Genomic DNA, 18,645 nt, shown 5'->3' on the forward strand with positions numbered 1-18,645 from the left:
TTATTCAGTTAAAACTCCCTCGCCGAATAAGAAAAGCAAGCGGAGGCCGTGGCCGAATTTTCGGAGCCCACATACATCTGTTCTTAAGTGAGGCCAGTAAAATCGTTGTTGCAATTGTTCCAGTGTCTTTTCATGCCCAAGGTCAACTACTAGGCCACCACAATGCAACTCTTTGATTAAATGCTGATGCCAAGAGGAATCTGGAATGCACAGAGAGTTGCTTTTAAAGAGAAATCCATGCCAAATTGTGAAGTCACCATACGGCTTTCCCTCTAAAAACCTTTGCCACGATTCCATAAAATCTCTATCTTGACAAAATAATTCTATAAGGCAAGCTAAACTAGTAATTTCCGATTGTAGCTGGGTCAGCAAAGCCAACCTTCTGCTTAGTATGTCAGCTACCCTGTTTTGTGCACTTGTTTTATGTTTAAAAAAAAATTAAACTTTTGTAAGAAAATTACCCACCTTGCTTGCATTCGATTTATGTTTTTCTGAGTGTTGAGGAACTGTAGGGCTAGATGGTCACTACACAAGACGAAGTCTTCATGGAGTAAATAATATTCCCACTGATTTAGCACATGAACGATGGCGTACAACTCTTGTTCATAGATTGACCATCGCTGCCTTTGGGGACTCAATTTCTAACAAAAAATGTGATTGGTCTGTCTCCTTGAGACAACATGACACCAATGCTTATTTTAGAGGCGTCGGTGTCCACATAAATGGTTTGCTGAAGTCGGGAAAAACCAATACATGAGCAGAAATTATGGCAGCTTTAATAGCTTCAAAGCTGTTTTGATGTTTATTGGACCATTTGAAGGAAGGGAGTTTCATACAGTCAATTATTGGTTCCATCAGTATATTGAAACCACGTATAAACCGGTGGTAAAAGTTGGCAAGACCATGGAAGCTGCGGACCTCCCTTAAGGACTTCGGGGTGGGCCAATTTTGAATGGCTGACACCTTGTTCTGATCCATATTGAAGTCTTTCTTAGTTATAATAAAACCCAGAAAATGAATAAAAGTTGTTGCAAACTCGCATTTATTCGGGTTTAGGTACAACTTATAGGTCCTTAGCAACTCAAAATTTTCAACCAAATGTTTCAAGTGTTCACTGATAGAGCTACTAAACACTAGGATATCATCGAAGTAAACCATGCATGTCTTGCCGAGGAGTGGTTTCAACACTTTGTTCATTAGCCTCATGAAGGACAAGGGGGCATTACATAAGCTGAAGGGCATGACCTTCCACTCATACATGCCTTTATGGGTCTTAATTGTGAGCTATCCAAAATTGTTGATAGCTCGACTATCAATGCACATCCTCCAAGACCCATCTTTTTTTTATACCAATAGCGTCGGAACAACACATGGGCTTAAGCTGGGTTGTATCAGTTGGTTTTGTAGTAGTTCATCGACTATGTTTAGTAAGGCAGCATGCTCCTTGGAAATAATTCTGTAATGTGGGAGGTTTGGTAGTGATGCATCGGGGTGGAAGTCCATCTGATGTTGTAGTGAGCGAAGTGGCGATAAATAAGCAGGTAATTATGTGGGTACTATATCAGAATATTTAGCTAATAATTAATGTATATCATTAAAGATAGGTCGATTGCCTGCTGCAGGGTTATCGTCCATCATAACTACTGCCAAGAGAGATGTATGGCCACGCCAGGAGTGAAGAATAGTTATCCAAAACAATAGTGAGTGCAGGTTGCGCTCTGTTGCTAGCATGACAGGGAGAAAGCTGAGCTTTTTGCCTTTCCATTCAAATGAATAAACATTGGTTCTACCGTCATAAACTACCCCAGCGTTAAATGAAAGTCTGAATAGGTTGTTAGACCTATTAAATTTGTCCCAATGCTAATCAAAAGGGGAGGGTGAATTGATAATTTAAAAATTATCTCTTGAAAATTTTAGAAATCTGATTTAATTTTCTATCACAATAAAAAATTTCTCCAAAATTAATTATTCAACCACAATATTAAAGTGCAGAACAATGAAAAAATAATAAAAGTAAAAACAAATAACACAGAAATTTATAGTGGTTTGGTCCAACTAGACCTACGTCCACTCCCTAAAGACCCCCTTTTCAGGTACTGTACTATACCAAAATGACTCTCATTTTGCTCCCACAACAAGGCGGAGAAGCCCTTATAATTACCCTCTCTTCCACCAATCTCTAGTGCGGCAGAGAACCGTTGTCCTTTCTCACCCTCTTGATGAAGGCAGAGAACCGACTTCCTTTCACACCCTCCTGATATCGGCAGAGAACCGTCATCCTTTCACACCCTCCTGGTGTCGACAGAGAACTGTCGTCCTTTCACACCCTCCTGGTGTCGGTAGAGTACCTGCGCTCCTTTGAAAATCTTCTTTCAAGAGTTTTCAAGAAAGTAGGGAAGAACATTGAAGAACAAGCAAGATCCTCACCGTTGGGCAACCTTGGGAATCCCCTCACAAATCCCTCTTAAGAGATCTCTCACTCTCCAAACCCAAGACACTCTCCCAAACACTCTCCAAGTTCAATCTCAAAAGAAATTCACAATAGGAGTTCTTGGGCAGTCAATTTTTAGGACCTTATATAGAAAGGACAAGAAAAGCCATCCAAAAAACTAAAAATTTCAATTTGATTGATTAGATCGTACAGTAAGATCGTATTTCGTATGTACGAACAGTTCAAAAATCCTGGTACGATTTTGTACGAACTTGTTTTCATACTCTTTTAGTCGCATGTATGAACTAACATCATACTGTATAAACCGTTCAAGAAATGAACACGCATCAGGTACGATTTTGTACAAATGCATTTCGTACTCTGGTTTGTGTACTATACAATCTTCATTTTGTATAGTACGATCAGTTTAACCAAATCATGCTTCATTTGGTACAAAAATGGACGAGTCCACTTCGTACTCTGGACATCGACTATACGAACCCAATTTCGTACAATACGAACAGTTCAAAAAATTTGCATGTTCTTATGAACGAACTGGTACGCACCCATTTTGTACTCTGGACGTCATCTGTACGAAACTTATTTCGTACAGTACAATTAGTTTAGAAAATGGTGAGTTCATTTCGGACGAACTAGTACGTAGCCATTTCGTACTCTGGACGTAGTCTGTACGAATGTAACTTCATACAGTATGAATAGTTCAATCAAAAAATTCTAAGGCATGATTCGATTAACTGTTTTCTGGAGGAACACATAGGTCAAATCGTAAAATCATACTGTATGATTAGTTTTAAAAAATATAAATTTTGACTCACTCTCCCAGTGTGTGTGCACGGTTACCCAATTACAATCACACTCTCTCAAACTCAAGAAAAATAAAAAAAAGTATATACTTCAATTATAATAAACCCTAATTTAATCTGTCTTGAAGTCTTCAGCAATCTAAAGTATAATTTCCCTGAAAACATTAGTATACACAAACAAAACTTTTCCAATATGTGCTAGAAGAAAAAAATAATCAACACAATAATATTTTGGTATCATCAAAAACTCACATGATATAAAAGTAAAGATTTGAAAACTAAGTCGCAACATAAAACTGCCATGGCTGACCAAGAATAAGGTGACACACGTCCATGTCGAGGACATCACATAAGACTTCGCAGACATAGTGCTTGCTGATAGAAAATGTCACTCTCCACATTTTGGAGACAATGATGTCCATATTTTTCTTAACCCAATTGATCTTGTATGGATGGGGTGTTTTGTCGCCTTGAGACATAAGGCTTGGATAATAGCTCTGGATACTATGCTTTCAGTGCATCAATTGTCAATCAATAAATCACAAACCTTGCCACTAATAGTGCACCGAGTTCGAAAAATAGCATTTCGCTGAGAATGGACTGGCTGTTTGGGAGCTAACAATAGCTTTTGAAGCACACAGACGCCTGGTTCACCTTTATCACCCACAAATTCCCCTGTCTCCAATTCATCATTAACAACCTCGGCAGCCTTATTGTCTTGGTATTCCCCTTCCAACGCTTGCACCTATTTCCTATGTGGGAATTCATTAAACTTGTGGCATAGCTAGAAACATCTAAAACATTTGAAATTTGATGGTTTAGTATATGGATTTTCAGTCACATGTGCCTTAGCTCTATTCGGAATTCTACTCTCAGCACCTTGGGGTGGCACAGCGGCAAGTATGCTCACCATATTTCTTAGGAGCGTGCTAGTCTGAGCAGAAACAAACATTTTCTGGGGGTCCGTTGAGTATTCCCCGTAGCCTCTTCTGTTGTGGCTACGTGAATGCCGACTAATATGGAGTTCCGCCTTTAAGGAAAAGTTCACGGGTTTTGACACAGACCAAACAGAGCTTAATTCAAGCTTATCCTAAATGGCCTCTCTTAAACCCCCAATATATCTTGCTACCATCTGGTTGTCGGATTCATTCAAATTATTGTAGGGGTACTTAGTCTATAAAATTCTTTTGTATAATCGATAACACTCCAATTCCTTGAGTGTAGTGTTGATACTATTGGTACAAAATTTGCTCAAAATTTGTGGGCAGAAAATTACCTCGTAGCTTTTGCTTTATCTGGTACCAACTCTGAACTTCGCCCTTTCCTTCTCAGCAACATGATTGTAGAAGTTGCTGCCGCCAAACACTAACATCTCCTTTCAAATTACAAGCCACATACTTAACTTGTTTCTCTGGTGATATCTCCATATACTCGAAGAAGGTTTCAACAACTCTCACCCAATCCAGATAATCTTCAATGTGCAACTGTCCATCGAATAACGGTATATCCAGTTTGACATGAAATTCTCCTTGGTGTTGTGGTGGTCCTCCAAACCTTCGGCTGGGGTCATAATACTACGGCAGCTCCCTGTCCGTAGACTCGTATATTTCAAAACGCTATTGCCGCTCGCCTCCTCCCTCGAAAATCGAATCTTCTGGAAGCAAGTGTATGGGTCGATTGAAATTTGTTCCCTCATATTAGTCGTCTGTAGATTTGGTGTGGGTATTGGAACTACTAGATGAAGATGACCCCATGTCTTGATTTGATACAGTCCGCGTCGCATTTTAGCAGATAGTTTTGCAACGTCCGCCGTAAGCTTTTCAACATGTCATGTGAGATTGGCTTGCGCCGCCCACAAGACCTCTAGACTCCGATCGCCGTCGACTGCCTGTTGCCTGCTGTCTTCCTCCATTCACCCCCTGCAACGATGGCTCTAATACCAATATGGTGTGGTAGTAGATTAAGATCACAACAAGACTAGGGAAAACAAAAAAATAGAAACGAAAGGGATAACTGATAATATTTCATGATAATTCTTCAACTACAGATTGGTGTAAGTTTATGCTCCCCTGGGAGCATCCTGTATAATAAATCAAGCAAAACACAAAAAAAGGTTAGTTCTATACTATATTGTATATTCAGGTATTAAAACTATAAGTAGTAGCAGTAGGTAGGAGTGGTGAGGTGCTTAGGCTGACGTGTAGCGTTTGGTTGATGGCAGAGATGGCCCACATCAACATGTCAAGATGTTCTTCTCTTTGTCAATTTTTTATGAAGTTTTCCCACTTGTTCTTTTCAAAAAACATTTTGAATGAAAAATTAATAAATTATATATAAAACCATTTCTTGTTACAATGCAAGAAAATTGCCACTAATGCAAGAAAGAATGATTGATATTTAGTTTCAGTTTGATTACATTAAAATAAGAATTAAATAATAATGATATAATTTTAATATTCAAGGGTAAACTCTGAAGGCTATGTGTAAAGAAAACGAAATATTTATTATAGCATAACGCAGATTAATGAACTTATTGCTTCCTTATATATGGTTATTACTGAATGTCTAATAGCAATCAAATATAATTTTCAAATAACCAGATGGAAGTAAACAATAACAAGATTAAGCAAATTCAGAGATGTCTACTAACAACAAAATTTAGTATTTCAATAACTATATGCCACAAAGTACTTAAAAAGCATCTTTTTTTTATTGATAAAGAACCTCCAATCTCATAAGAAGCTAATAAGATAAAGAAAATATGAATATGAAGCAACAAATGTATTTTATTAACTTCATAGATGTCATATAGTAAAAATTTTCAGTATACCATATTCATCAATTGGAGCATCATAGTCATAGCTTGCTGCAACAAATAGACCACTGGATGTGCGACCAAAGTTTGTTCCTCCATGGTACTAAAAGGACAAAAAATACAATGAAAACCATAAGATTCATCAAAAATCATTATATCAATCAAATGCCAGAATTTCTTACCATGTAGTAGTTAACAAATGATCCACCTTTCTGGATAAAGTTTGCAACCGCAAAAGCCAAATTTTCAACAGGTCTGTGGGGAAGGGGATCACCATACGAAGTGAACCTCCATTACAAAGTTTACAATGAGATGCTACATAAATATTTCATTCATAAGACTATATTAAACTACTTGCAAGGAAAAAAATTCAAGCTGAACTTATAAGCTGAAAGAAGTGATCAATTACCAGCCAGTCCAAGCTTCAGTCCACATAGCAGGTTTGTATGGTTTATTAGGAGAGAATCCATCACAGAAGAATCCGTTGCAGGTGTTAACCTGCCACCAAAGATCCAAGAAAAACATATTGAATTGAAAGAAAAGGAAACAAAAAAGACCAAATCAATTTAAAAAACCAGTATCTGAATAAAAAAAATCAAAAAGAAAATGTAAATAAGTGAATACAGTACAATAATCTCCATGAAAGGAGCTAAAATCAACAACAAAACAAGTGGGGCATTCTTTAGAAAGTTAATTATTAGTAGTAGATAAAGTACAAAAGAAACTATTTTTAATTAATTAAATAGCTACAAAGTTCCATAAACAATGATTAAACCTATCTTTATAATACTTCTTCTCATCTTTATAGAATTTGCATTAGTATCTACATTTCCAACAAAAAGAGTAGATAAAGATAGAGGCAGATGGACTAAATATAGACATACAATTGGATCAGGAGCATCATCTTCTTTGCACATAATCCATGGCACACCAGTGTTAAGTGAAACTGCCATTTTCGCACTCCATTGTGCATAAGAAAGATCATCTGCTCCTCCATATTCTGCAACTGGGCCAAACTCATTCTCAATCTTCACATGGAAATGAAAGTTTAATTAGTTTTTTCAATTGATCCTTTGAGTGTTTTCATCACGAGGAAAAGATATGGAATACCTGAGTAAGTATGATTGGCCCACCTTGCCACTCAAATAGCTTTTCAGACTTCATCATGGAAACAATCTTCTCAACAAATCTTTGCATTGCTACCTTTTCGCCATCAAAATTGTCGACCCGAAAAGGCAATCAGTTTAATGAATTGAATAAATAATTGAGGCATGAAATACAGGAAAAAACAAGTATACCTTAAAAGGCTTATTGTCAGTTCTGAAACTAATGCCAGGAACATACTTGAGCCAGACAGGGAATCCCCTGTCGATGGAACAATAAGAGAACTCATCAGAATAAACTTCAAAAAATAAAATAAAATAATATAAACTTCATCTCTCACATTAGAAAAATCAATTAGAAAAATACCCAAAATTCCACTCAGCACAAATGTAAGGCCCAATACGAAGATTCACATAAAGCTCAGCATCCTTCACCACCTTGATGAATCGAACCAAGTCGTATCTTCCCTCGAAGTAATATTACAAAAGAAAAAAAAAAATCTTACAAGTTCACGTCTGTAAAATGTTCGATTAAATTCCAATGAAAAATAAAAAAAGGCTCCTTTAGGCACCAAATTACCTTTCCAGGTGAAAGCTCGTGGCCATTCCAGAACACATAAGTCTGAATCACATCCAAGCCGCCATCTTTTGCCTTCTTGACAAGGCCCGGCCACATCTGGAGCACAAAAAATCACGGAAGATTTGGATTTTTGGAGACGAAGCAACAAGGTAGTTTTCTTGAAAGCCCACCTCGGGTGTGCTTCGAGGGTAATGGATGGAGCCGGAGAAGAGGATTCGACGCTGTCCTTCGATGATGATGGCCTTGCGGTCGTAAGAGACAGGGACGGTGGCTGGCGGCAGGAACCACACCGTCGATATCATCACCACCGCCGCCAGAGTGAGAACGGCGGCAACCGAGCGCGTCGGCAGCGCCGACACTTGCTTTACTGCAGTAAATAGTTGTAAAGGGAAGAGTTTTAGTTTATGTTTGGAGAGGCTTACTTTCTCTACGTCCATTTACTGGAGGAGGAAATGGGAGGGACTGAGAAGGTGAGATAGAGAGTTGGAGTTTAGTCTTAACGAAGAGGGAAAGACGACGGAGCGAAGAGGTCCCGCCGTGGCGTGTAAACATCAATCATTGCATCTCGCTCCTCTCTCTCTCTTGTATTTTGAAATTTAGTTAACTTTTGGTTAAACTTATTCAAAATACAATAAAATAAAATTTTGTATTTAATTTGTGAAATTTAAAATGACAGAGAACTCACTTTTGATGGAGGGGTAGGGATGGCTGGTAGGGCTACAAATGAATCGAGCCGAGCCGAGTATGTGAGTGTTCATGTTTGTGTTCATTTAATATCAGCTTGTTCAAGTTCGGGTTCGGGTCGAACCCGAGTTGACCCAGTTCTAAACGGGTCAACCAGAACCCGACCAATTTTTGTTAATGATTCGGCTATCTCAACTCGGACCCAACCCGCATGGGTTGACACGACCCGACCCGGTTAGTTAAACTCGAAGTGGCAGCCGGCAGCAGCAGCAGGAGAGCAGCGGCAAGGCGCAGGCGGCAGCGGCACCGCGGCACGTGAGTGGCGAAGCAACGCGACTGAACCCGAAGTGGGCCTTGCCACGCTGGCACGCGAGTGGCGAAGCCGAAGCAGGCCTTGCCAGTTTCCGTGCTGGCACGCGAACCGCAAACGACGAAGCCGAAGCGGGCAACAGAGCGCTAGCAGCCTGTTACGCATCGTGATTCCCGAACGGTGAAGCAACGCGACGCGACTTGACGCGTTAGACAGCCGGGCAGTCGACGCGGGCAACCGGGTAGGGACTATTTCCAGGTTAATTTCGAATCATTTTTGGGTTCTCGGGTCAACCCGAACCCAACCTGATTTTTATAACGGGTCAGTTTATTGAACCTGAACCCGACCCATTTCACAAACGGGTTGACCCGAACCTAGATTTTTCTGGGTCGGGTTAAAAATTTACACCCCTACTGAGCGCTACTCGATACCGATCGGTACCTGAGTGTGAACCGTCCGGTGTCCGCACAAAATAATCTCTCGGAAGGTAGAGGCTATAATAACATGAAAATATGAAAATATAAAAGCTCTTAAAAAAAATTAAATTGTTGTTTCAATTAGAGTGCTTCGACGTTGTGATTTGTAATATTGCGGCATTTTATTTGAAAGCACAATAGCACTATGCTTGAAAGCACAATGGTGTAAGAAATCGCTGGTGCAGCGTTTGAGTTTTTTTCTACAGTAATTTTGAATTTAACATGTAGCACTGTGATATTAGGTCTAAGCGGTGCGACGCTACACGACTAATAGTATTTTTATATATATTAAATTATAAATATCTTTGCTACTCTCACTGTCACATCTCAAGATCAAATTTGAAAGAATTACATATTTTTAATCGCTCAAGTAATCAATCAAAGCTTATATGAATTCATCAATATAAATTACTCTATTGAAAACAATTAAAATAATATACATCATAATATTTCATTCTATGAATTCTCCTAAAATCATATACAACAGTTAGAAGATCAGTGAAATCAATAATCTATTCATAGCTATTGACTACAAAAGAATAAAATAAAACATAAAATAAAATCAAAAGAAAAATATAAGGATATCTGACAACCTCACTTCACGTGGTCATGATCCCTTAAATGACTTGAAACCATTAAAATTCATATAATGAGCTGAAAAGTCAAGTACTAACTCAAATTCACTAAAGCTTCTAATGCAAGGCTTTAAGAATCAATATGCATTATCAATTCAATCAAAATAATCAACAACATTCAATTGCATCGATGATTAACTATCATTCATAAGGCTCAAAATGATCAATAACAAAACAAGAAATCATTTTAATGAATCAATAGTTGATCGATGTAGGGATAAATAAAGCAATCGTACTAAAAACATTCATAAATCAGTAAAGAAATCATGACTTTCAGGTGTCAATATCAGTAATGTTGCCAATCTCATCAATTATATGAAATCAATACATACAATGCACGCACATTTCTCTCTCTCTCTCTCTCTCTCTCTCTCTCTCTCTCTCTCTCTCTATCAATATTATCAATGCTATTAATGTATAAATTACATTAGTATATGATTCAATATAGGGTTTAGTAAGGCATGACATGAGGCCGGAGTCACCACTGAAATGCTCATACATGGGAAAAAAAAGACGTCTAGTGTAGGCACCAAACTCAGCTACCACCGTTTGGCCTTGGATAACCCACACTCACGCAGACTGCTAAATCTCTTCTTTTTCACCATCTGTACAATCACATCAAGATACAGAAAGAAACACAGAGAAATACCAAAAGCAGAATTCTTATTCTCGAAAGAGGATCTCCAAAATAAATCAATCCTCTATTCCCTCTAAGAGGGATTATTTATATAAATTAAAGAAAGACAAAACCAAAGCCAGGCTACACCGCTGGCACACAGCATAGCAACACAGGAATTAAACTTTGTAAGTAGACGCTCCAGCATCATTCTACCGGGGTGGGAGAAGACTCAAGTTCAATATGAGGGGTTAAGTTAGCTACATTAAACACAGCTGAAACATTGTAATCACCCGACAAAACAATTTGATATGCATTGTCATTTATCTTTTTGAAGACTCTAAAAGGTTCATCGGCCTTTGGCTTAATCTTCCCGAAGGGTTCGGGAGGAAATCACTCTTTCCTCATTCTGATACAGACGAGGTCTCCTTCTTGGAACTGGATGGCTTTCTAGTGTTTATTGGCTTTTACTTGGTATTTGCTATTCTGTTTGAGGACTTGCTGGTGTAATTTCTTTATTTCAAGGCTCCTCTATTCACTTCAGAACTATTGGATGAGGGGGAAAAAATAGGAATTAAGTCAAAAGGTGTCAAGGGATTACTTCCATAGACAATTTCAAAGGGACTGTGTTGAGTAGTATTGTTAGGGGACCGGTTGAATGCAAACTCGACTTGAGCCATAATTAAATCCCATTGTTGAAGATTCTTTCCTACAAATCAGCGTAGAAGATTTCCCAGACTCTGATTAACATTTTTTATCTAGCCATCCTTCTGGGGATGCGCGACCGAGCTAAATTGCAGTCGGGTTCCCATTTTTCCCCACAAAGTTTTCTAGAAATGACTTAAAAATTTGACATCACGATCCGAGGTGATGGTTCTAAGAATTCCATGAAAACAAACTATTTCTTTAAAATAGAGATCACCAATCTGAGTGACGTCAAGGGTCTTGTTGCAAGCCACAAAGTGGGTCGTCTTTAAGATTCGGTCTAAAAACACCATGATAGAATCTTTATTTCTTTGAGTTTTGGGTACTCCATCACAAAATCCATTGAGACATTTTCCCATGGTACTTGAGGAACGGGCGAAGGCAAATACAACCCTGCATTGGTTCCTATAGTATTTGCTTGTCGGCAGATTCTGCACCCTTTCACATATTTGCATAAATCCTTAGGCAGAGCAAAATAATAGAACTTCTCCTTGACCAGAGCCAAGTGTGGACCTCCGGGCTCTTAATGGGCTTAATGGGTCAATATTGACCCATTAAGACTTGGGTTGACCAAGTCAACAGTTGACCTGGTCAACCTAGTCCCATGGGTCCAAGGAAGTGAGGTCGAGTCAAAAAAGAGGTCAACACCAAGGTTCTATTTCGACCTAAATAGTCGGCCAAGACGCCATTATGGCATTCTGAAATTAAAATAATTCTGAGCAAACACCTAGGTACATATATGTAATTGTGGAAGAATAAATACTCATCTCGGATTTGAAAATATTGATGTGCATGGTTTTGACATTTCTCTCAAATATTTGTAAAATCCATATCATGTGCATGTAGTTCTCGAATGGAGTCAAAACCCATGAGCTTAGCTTGCATTTCTTGAACTAATACATACCGCCTACTTAAGGCATCCGCCACTTGATTCAGCTTGCCCGACTTGTGCTTTAAAATAAAGTGGAATGCGGCTAAGGATTTAGCCCACGTTGCGTGTCTACCGCGAAGTTTCTTCTGTCTACTGAGGAAATTCAAATCGGCATGATCGATAAAGAGAACAAACTCTTTACTTATAAGATAGTGGCTCCGGTGATGGAGAGACCATACAATAGCATAAAACTCCTTGTCGTAGGTAGAATATTTTTGTCGCGAGTCATTCAACTTTTCACTGAAATAATCTATGGTATGGTCTTCTTGGCTTAGGATGTCTCCAATCCCCACATTAGATGCATCACAGTTGACTTGGAACAGCTTGTCGAAATCAGGTAGTCAAAGCACTTATGTCGTGGTCACTTTCTCCTTGAGACGTTCAAAACTACTTTCAACTTTATTTGTCCAGAGGAACTTGTCTACCTTCAAAACTTCTGTGAGTGGAACAACAAGGGTGCTAAAATTCTGAATGAACCGATGATAAAATGAGGTCAAAACATGGAACCTCCGCACATCGGTAAAGGATTGCGGTGTAGGCTAGCTCACAATAGCTTCGATCTTCTCCATACAACTTCAATTCCGGCTGCAGATAGTATAAACCCCAAGAATTTAATGTGTTTGCCTAGGAATTTACACTTATGAGGATTGCAATATAGCTTTTCTTTCCATAACACCTTAAGCACCTGCCATAAGTACGTATTGTAAATGGCTATGAAGGTCGCTGCTGTAAATAAGGATATCATCAAAGTAGATGATCACAAACTTGCACAGGAATGGTTGGAATATCTGATTCATTAACTGCATGAAAGTACTTGGGGCATTGGAGAGGCCAAACGGCATCACCAATCATTCAAATAGATCATCTTTGACCTTAAAAGCTGTCTTCCATTCGTCACCCTCTCGGATTTGAATTTGGTGATAGCCTCTACGTAGATTTATTTTGGAAAAAATTTCACCCCTTGCAATTAATCAAAGAGGTCCTCGATCCGAGGAATAGGGAGTTGATAGTGGATAATGATTTTATTCACTGCTCTATTATCAATACACATCCTGTAAGTTTCATCTTTCTTTGGTACGAGCAAAGTTGGAACCACACATGGACTTACGTTTGGTCTTATGAATCCCCTGGCCATTAATCCTTTTACTTGCCGCTTTAATTCTTCATGCTCTTTAGGTCGGAGTCTGTAGGGAGGACAATTGGGTAATGTAGATCCAAGGACTAAGTCCATAACATGATGAATCTCTCACTGCAATTCATCGATCACTACTTCATAGACTGGACGTTGAGGATTCCGACTGAGAGACATCTTACACTTATACCAAATGAGGCCAAAGTCGGCACTGAAATGCTCATACTTAGAAAAAAAAGGATGTCTGGTGTAGGCGTCGGACTCAGCTACCACCATCTAGCCTTGGATGACCCACGCTCACACAGACTACTAAATCTCTTGTTCTTCACCACCAATACAATCACGTTAGGATACAGAAAAAAAATAGAGAAATACTAAAAGCAGAATTCTTATTCTCGAATGAGGATCTCCAAAAAAATCAATCCCCTATTCCCTCTAGGAGGGACTATTTATATAAATAAGAGAAAGACAGAACTAAAGCCAGGCTACACTGCCGGCACACAAGCATAGCAACACAGGAATTAAATTTAATAAGTAGATGCTCTGGTGTCAGGACATCCAGCTTTAATGTGGTATTTTCATTCATTCATATATATTCATCATTATCATTATCATTCATCATCATTATCATTTTATCATATCTGGTGGCTTTCAATAAATCATTAAGAGCCATCCCTATCTGTTAGTTGGCTTAATCGTTCATCATTTACTGAGATAACGTCATGAACCATCTTTAAAGGAAATTCCATTAGCTTACCCCCCTATGTAGGGTACTAGCCCGTATTAATATATAGTGTTGACAGTCAGCATTCGTTGCTTATATGTCACACTCATTTATATAAAATGTAATATGAAATATAATAAATCTATATTAGTCTATAGATTCAAAAAATCACAACTCTCAATTTACCATACGAAATTCAATAATATTATAGTTAAATATCCATAAAATCCATATATATCTTATATGAAAAGTTGCACGGTGAAAGTATAATAATTAGGAGAAAATTAATTTTTATAGACTTAGAAGAGAATAAATCTGTCAAACTCAAAATCATTAAAAAAATAAAATAAGAATTGGGTTACTTACAACGATTATAAAAATCTCTAAATAAAATCTATGGATGAAAATGTCACACTCCAAGATCTATATTGGAAGAATTATATCTATCTTTAATTTTAACAATTTAATTAGAGCTTATCAATAGACATCAGAAAGAAACATGATTGCATTTATGTCTAGTATGTAGCCTCATATCATAGATCCTTATAATATCCTGAAAATATGTAAATCATGTAATGAGCACATACCCCAACAAGTAATTACAATCTTACAACTGAAATCAATGCAACATAAAAGAGAATAATATGTTATAAATCTTAAAAAATATATGCATCAATTTCTATACTGATTATATTTTTCAATTTATTCTTCTATAGTTCATCACATATAAATCCATTACATCATTAGTCATAATATTAATAACAGTTAATAATATTAATACTAATAACAACATATTATCATGATCAGTAACATTAAATATTATTCATGATAGTCATAATATCAGTACAACATTCGTAGTACTGTCAATATCAGTATTTAAATATTCAATGAGTGTATTTTAAGGATATCATGCTCTTACACTTATGACTTCAAATCAGTTGTCTCTTAAAGCTCCCAATTAATATACTCCTTATAACTCTTCTAGAATTATGTGAATCAGTCACCTTGACTCCTTATAGGTCACAATCAATCTCCAGTTCCTTATGGCTCACATTCAATGAATCACGTGGATTAGTAGGATATCATGTGGAGCTATCATATTAGAATGATCAAATTTTTAGAAATCAAATTGTTTATCAAAAGTTATGTACTCTTTATCTGATATCATTCAGTATTTCATTTAAAATATAATAAAATTATATCAAATTATTTAGAATGATTAAATTTATAATATATCCAAACTTGTATTGTGAAAGCTTATGAAATCATGAGATAATATAATTTTTATAGATTTATGAGAGATAAAATTTATACAAATCAAAATAATTAAAAACAAAAGTAAGAGATTAGTCACTTATAATGAATAGAACAAAATATGTAATAGGAAAAACTAACAAATATTATCCAAAGCCCTTTCTCGCTCTTCTATCTTCTTCATCCCTTTCAATTTCTTCCTAGCCAAACAACCAAGTGAGGAGACAATGGGGTAAGGTAGGGCTCGCTTTGACTTTTAGTAACTCCTTTGTCGCATGTCATGCTACAGACCCTTCACTATATTCTCTATATCCTAGGGTCCTTTATCTATAGCCTTATCTGGCATATTCTCATATAATTCCATTTCCTTCCCCCTATTGTTATAATGGATAATTAGCTATCTGGTGCCCTCACTTCTCACATATGAAACACTATCCAGTCATAAAAATTCTATCAAATATATCTCTTGCCAAATCGAGCACACTCAGATACACTACTCACACTTCGCTCAGATATTTTCCTTATATCCATAAACTTACTTCTCTTTTCACTACTAACTCTTCCAGTCACGTCATCTCCTGATCTCTTCCTGCTTGTGTATTATTTAAATTGTTAGATAGCAAAGTTATTCTCCAACAATCTTGCTCTCTCCACTAGCTCAAATTTTTTTTTGAATCCTCAACAGTACAAGTTGATTTCTCAACTCATATTGCAATCCCTTCCAAAATTTATAACATATTTCATTTATTTTACTAATCAATTATGGAGCACACATTACCAGAGCAATGAATTTGGCTTCATAATACATCACTATTCTGCCCCCTTGCTCTAAACTCATAAAAGCCAACTACATTTGTTGTCGAGCTGAAGGATCTACAAACCAATCTATGAAAAATAATAATGAATTCAACCAAGGTAATATCCAAATTCATTTTATCCTAAAACTTCTCCTCTATTAATTATTTTATCCATCATATTGCAACCTCTCCTTCAAATAAAAATACTATAATAGGTACTTTCATGTCCTCTAGACACTACATACTATCAAATATTTTCTTGATCCTCAATAGTTAGTCTTTTACAATTTGTGGCTCTACATATCCTTTAAATAATTGAGGCTTCAACTTATGGAACATTTACAAATGCCTATCCTCTTTAGTCTCCTTTCTCCCAGTCTGTCTACTATGTGCATCACTCATTGACTGTGCAAGCATATTAGAAAGATGCATCAATTTATTAGAACATGTTAGAAATACTATTGCACTTTGTCCATTCTTTGTATCCTGATCAATAAGGTTCATCTATCCATTAATAAAATTCTTATTCCAAATATATTAACATATACAATATATATATCAATCAAATGCAGAGATGAAAATTCTATATTATCTAACTTCTACCCAGCTCATAATCAATTCTTATAGCTCTAATTACAATTCAATTCTTCTAACAACTACTCTAATAATTGTCATACCCCAAAATCAATTTTTGAAGATTTATATTGTTTTAATTGCTTAAGTAAATAATCAAGGCTTCTATGAATTCGTCAATATAAATCACTTAAATAGAAAAAACTAAAATCATATACATAATAATATCACATCATATTCTTAATTTCTCTCAAAATCATACACAATAGTTTGGAGATCAAAGAAACTAATAATTTATCCATAGCTCTTGACTACAAAAGAATAAAAAAAAATACAAAATAAAACCAAAAGGAAAATTTGGGGATCTCTAATAAGTTCACTCCACATGATCCTAATCACTTCCCTGACCTGAAATCATTAAAATTACCTATTAAGCTAAAAGTCCAATAATAACTCAAATTCACTAAGCTTCAATTCCAATGCATGATTTTAAGAATAAATATGCAAGTTCACTTCAGTCAATATAATTAGTATCTTTTAATCGCATTAATGATTATCTATCATTCGTAAGGCTCAAAATGATTAATTATAAAATAAAAAATTATTTTAATGAATCAATAGTTGATACAGGAATAAAAAAAATATCATAAAGCAATCATATTGTGTAATATATATATATATATATATATATATATATATAATGACCCCATCTGATACCCTCTAGATTTACTGATTCACTGATGGGAGTCATAAAAAGTTGGAAATTGATTAAGAGTTATAAGGAGTCTAGGCGACTGATTCAAGTGATTCAAGGGGAGTTATAGGAAATACACTAATTGTGAGTAATAAGGGGGACTGATTATGAGTCACAAGTCCAAGAACAATATCAAGATACCCTCTTTGATTATATGAATGTTGTTATTGATACTCTGACTATACTGACACTGGTCATTATTACTAATAACTTATTATTGATATGATTACTGATACTAATACTGATATTAATGTTATATTGATATTATAATTAACACTAATATGAACTATTACTAATTATTGATATTGATATGAATATTTATATAGAATCTTGGCATCATTTAGTGTTATTGATACTATGACTGATAATATAATAGAATGAAATATTTATATAGAATCTTGGCATCGTTTAGTGTTACTGATACTGTGACTGATAATATAATAGAATGAGATGTGATGTGTTATAAAAGGATAAACTGATATTGATAACTTGTATAATTAACATATATTAAAGTAATATAGATCTTTTTTATGATTCAAAGTATATTATTTCTTTTCATTATATTGATTTCAGTTATAAGATTTTGGTACTTACTGAGCTATTTACCCATGATTTTTATACATTTATAGGAAAGAGTAAGGACCCTGTGGCATGATACACTGAACACCATTCATAGTTTTCTTTTAGCAATGCTAGTTTAGTTTTATTTCAGTTTCTTTAGTTTATGTGTATTTTTTGTTGCATATAAAGACTATTGTATATACTATTTTGGACTCTAGAGACAAAATAGAAATATAGATTATAGTAATATGAATTATATGTTCTATTATTTATGCATTTTCTTAATACAATTAATCAACTCTAGATGTAAAGTTTATATGTTTGTAAATGAATATTGATTGTTATTGAAAATGTGAAAGAAATAAATACATGAAAAGAGAAAATAAAAGAAATTCTTCCATTTTAGATCCCTAGGCATGACCAAGGTGAGTCATGAAGTCACACATGAGGCAAAGGGTAGGCAAATTCACATTGTATGTTAGCATTTTGCAAGGTTGTGCACGGCATCAAAGGGGTCCACTTGTGAGGGTCTTTAGCATTGCAAGAGTTGGCATATTATGAATTCACTTAATTTGGGCAATTTTGGAATACACTAAAAATAAATGATATAAGGTACTATAAGGGTGAAACTTAGTAACAATTTATAATTGGATTCATGCTTACTTTAATTATAGTCATAACTACCTTTAATTTCAAACATATCATTTATTATTTGATGATTTGAATTAATTGTACCCTTT

General features: G+C 35.9%; 1 protein-coding gene across 2 annotated transcripts; it reads right to left on the bottom strand.

Moving 5' to 3' along the window:
* Positions 1–6,104: 6,104 nt before the first annotated feature.
* Positions 6,105–8,293, bottom strand: LOC110094805 (beta-galactosidase 4). 2 transcript variants are annotated; one of them, XR_003701087.1, is made up of 9 exons: positions 7,924–8,293; positions 7,754–7,849; positions 7,541–7,653; positions 7,369–7,435; positions 7,181–7,273; positions 6,955–7,098; positions 6,480–6,568; positions 6,253–6,325; positions 6,105–6,173 (listed from the first exon to the last, which is right to left on the bottom strand). XR_003701087.1 is itself a non-coding variant. In XM_028695726.1 (8 exons), the coding sequence occupies exons 1-8, from the start codon at positions 8,188–8,190 to the stop codon at positions 6,373–6,375; spliced, it is 882 nt and encodes a 293-aa protein (XP_028551559.1). In that variant the 5' UTR covers positions 8,191–8,293; the 3' UTR covers positions 6,253–6,372. The 2 variants fall into 2 exon arrangements, 1 of the variants encoding a protein (XP_028551559.1); XM_028695726.1 differs by lacking the exon at positions 6,105–6,173 and having other exon boundaries at positions 6,253–6,385.
* Between the last annotated feature and the right edge of the window lie 10,352 nt (positions 8,294–18,645).

Source organism: Dendrobium catenatum, unplaced genomic scaffold (assembly GCF_001605985.2).
Source record: "Dendrobium catenatum unplaced genomic scaffold, ASM160598v2 fragScaff_scaffold_670, whole genome shotgun sequence".
Lineage (NCBI taxonomy): Eukaryota > Viridiplantae > Streptophyta > Magnoliopsida > Asparagales > Orchidaceae > Dendrobium > Dendrobium catenatum.

Excerpts from the sequence above, each read along its gene's own strand:
- LOC110094805 (XM_028695726.1), bottom strand. The coding sequence starts at position 8,190 with ATGGACGTAGAGAAAGTAAGCCTCTCCAAACATAAACTAAAACTCTTC. Across the intron at positions 7,654-7,753 it reads ACGAGCTTTCACCTGGAAAG|TATTACTTCGAGGGAAGATA; the intron begins GTAATTTGGTGC and ends TTTCTTTTGTAA. Across the intron at positions 6,569-6,954 it reads ATGATGCTCCTGATCCAATT|GTTAACACCTGCAACGGATT; the intron begins GTATGTCTATAT and ends CTTTGGTGGCAG.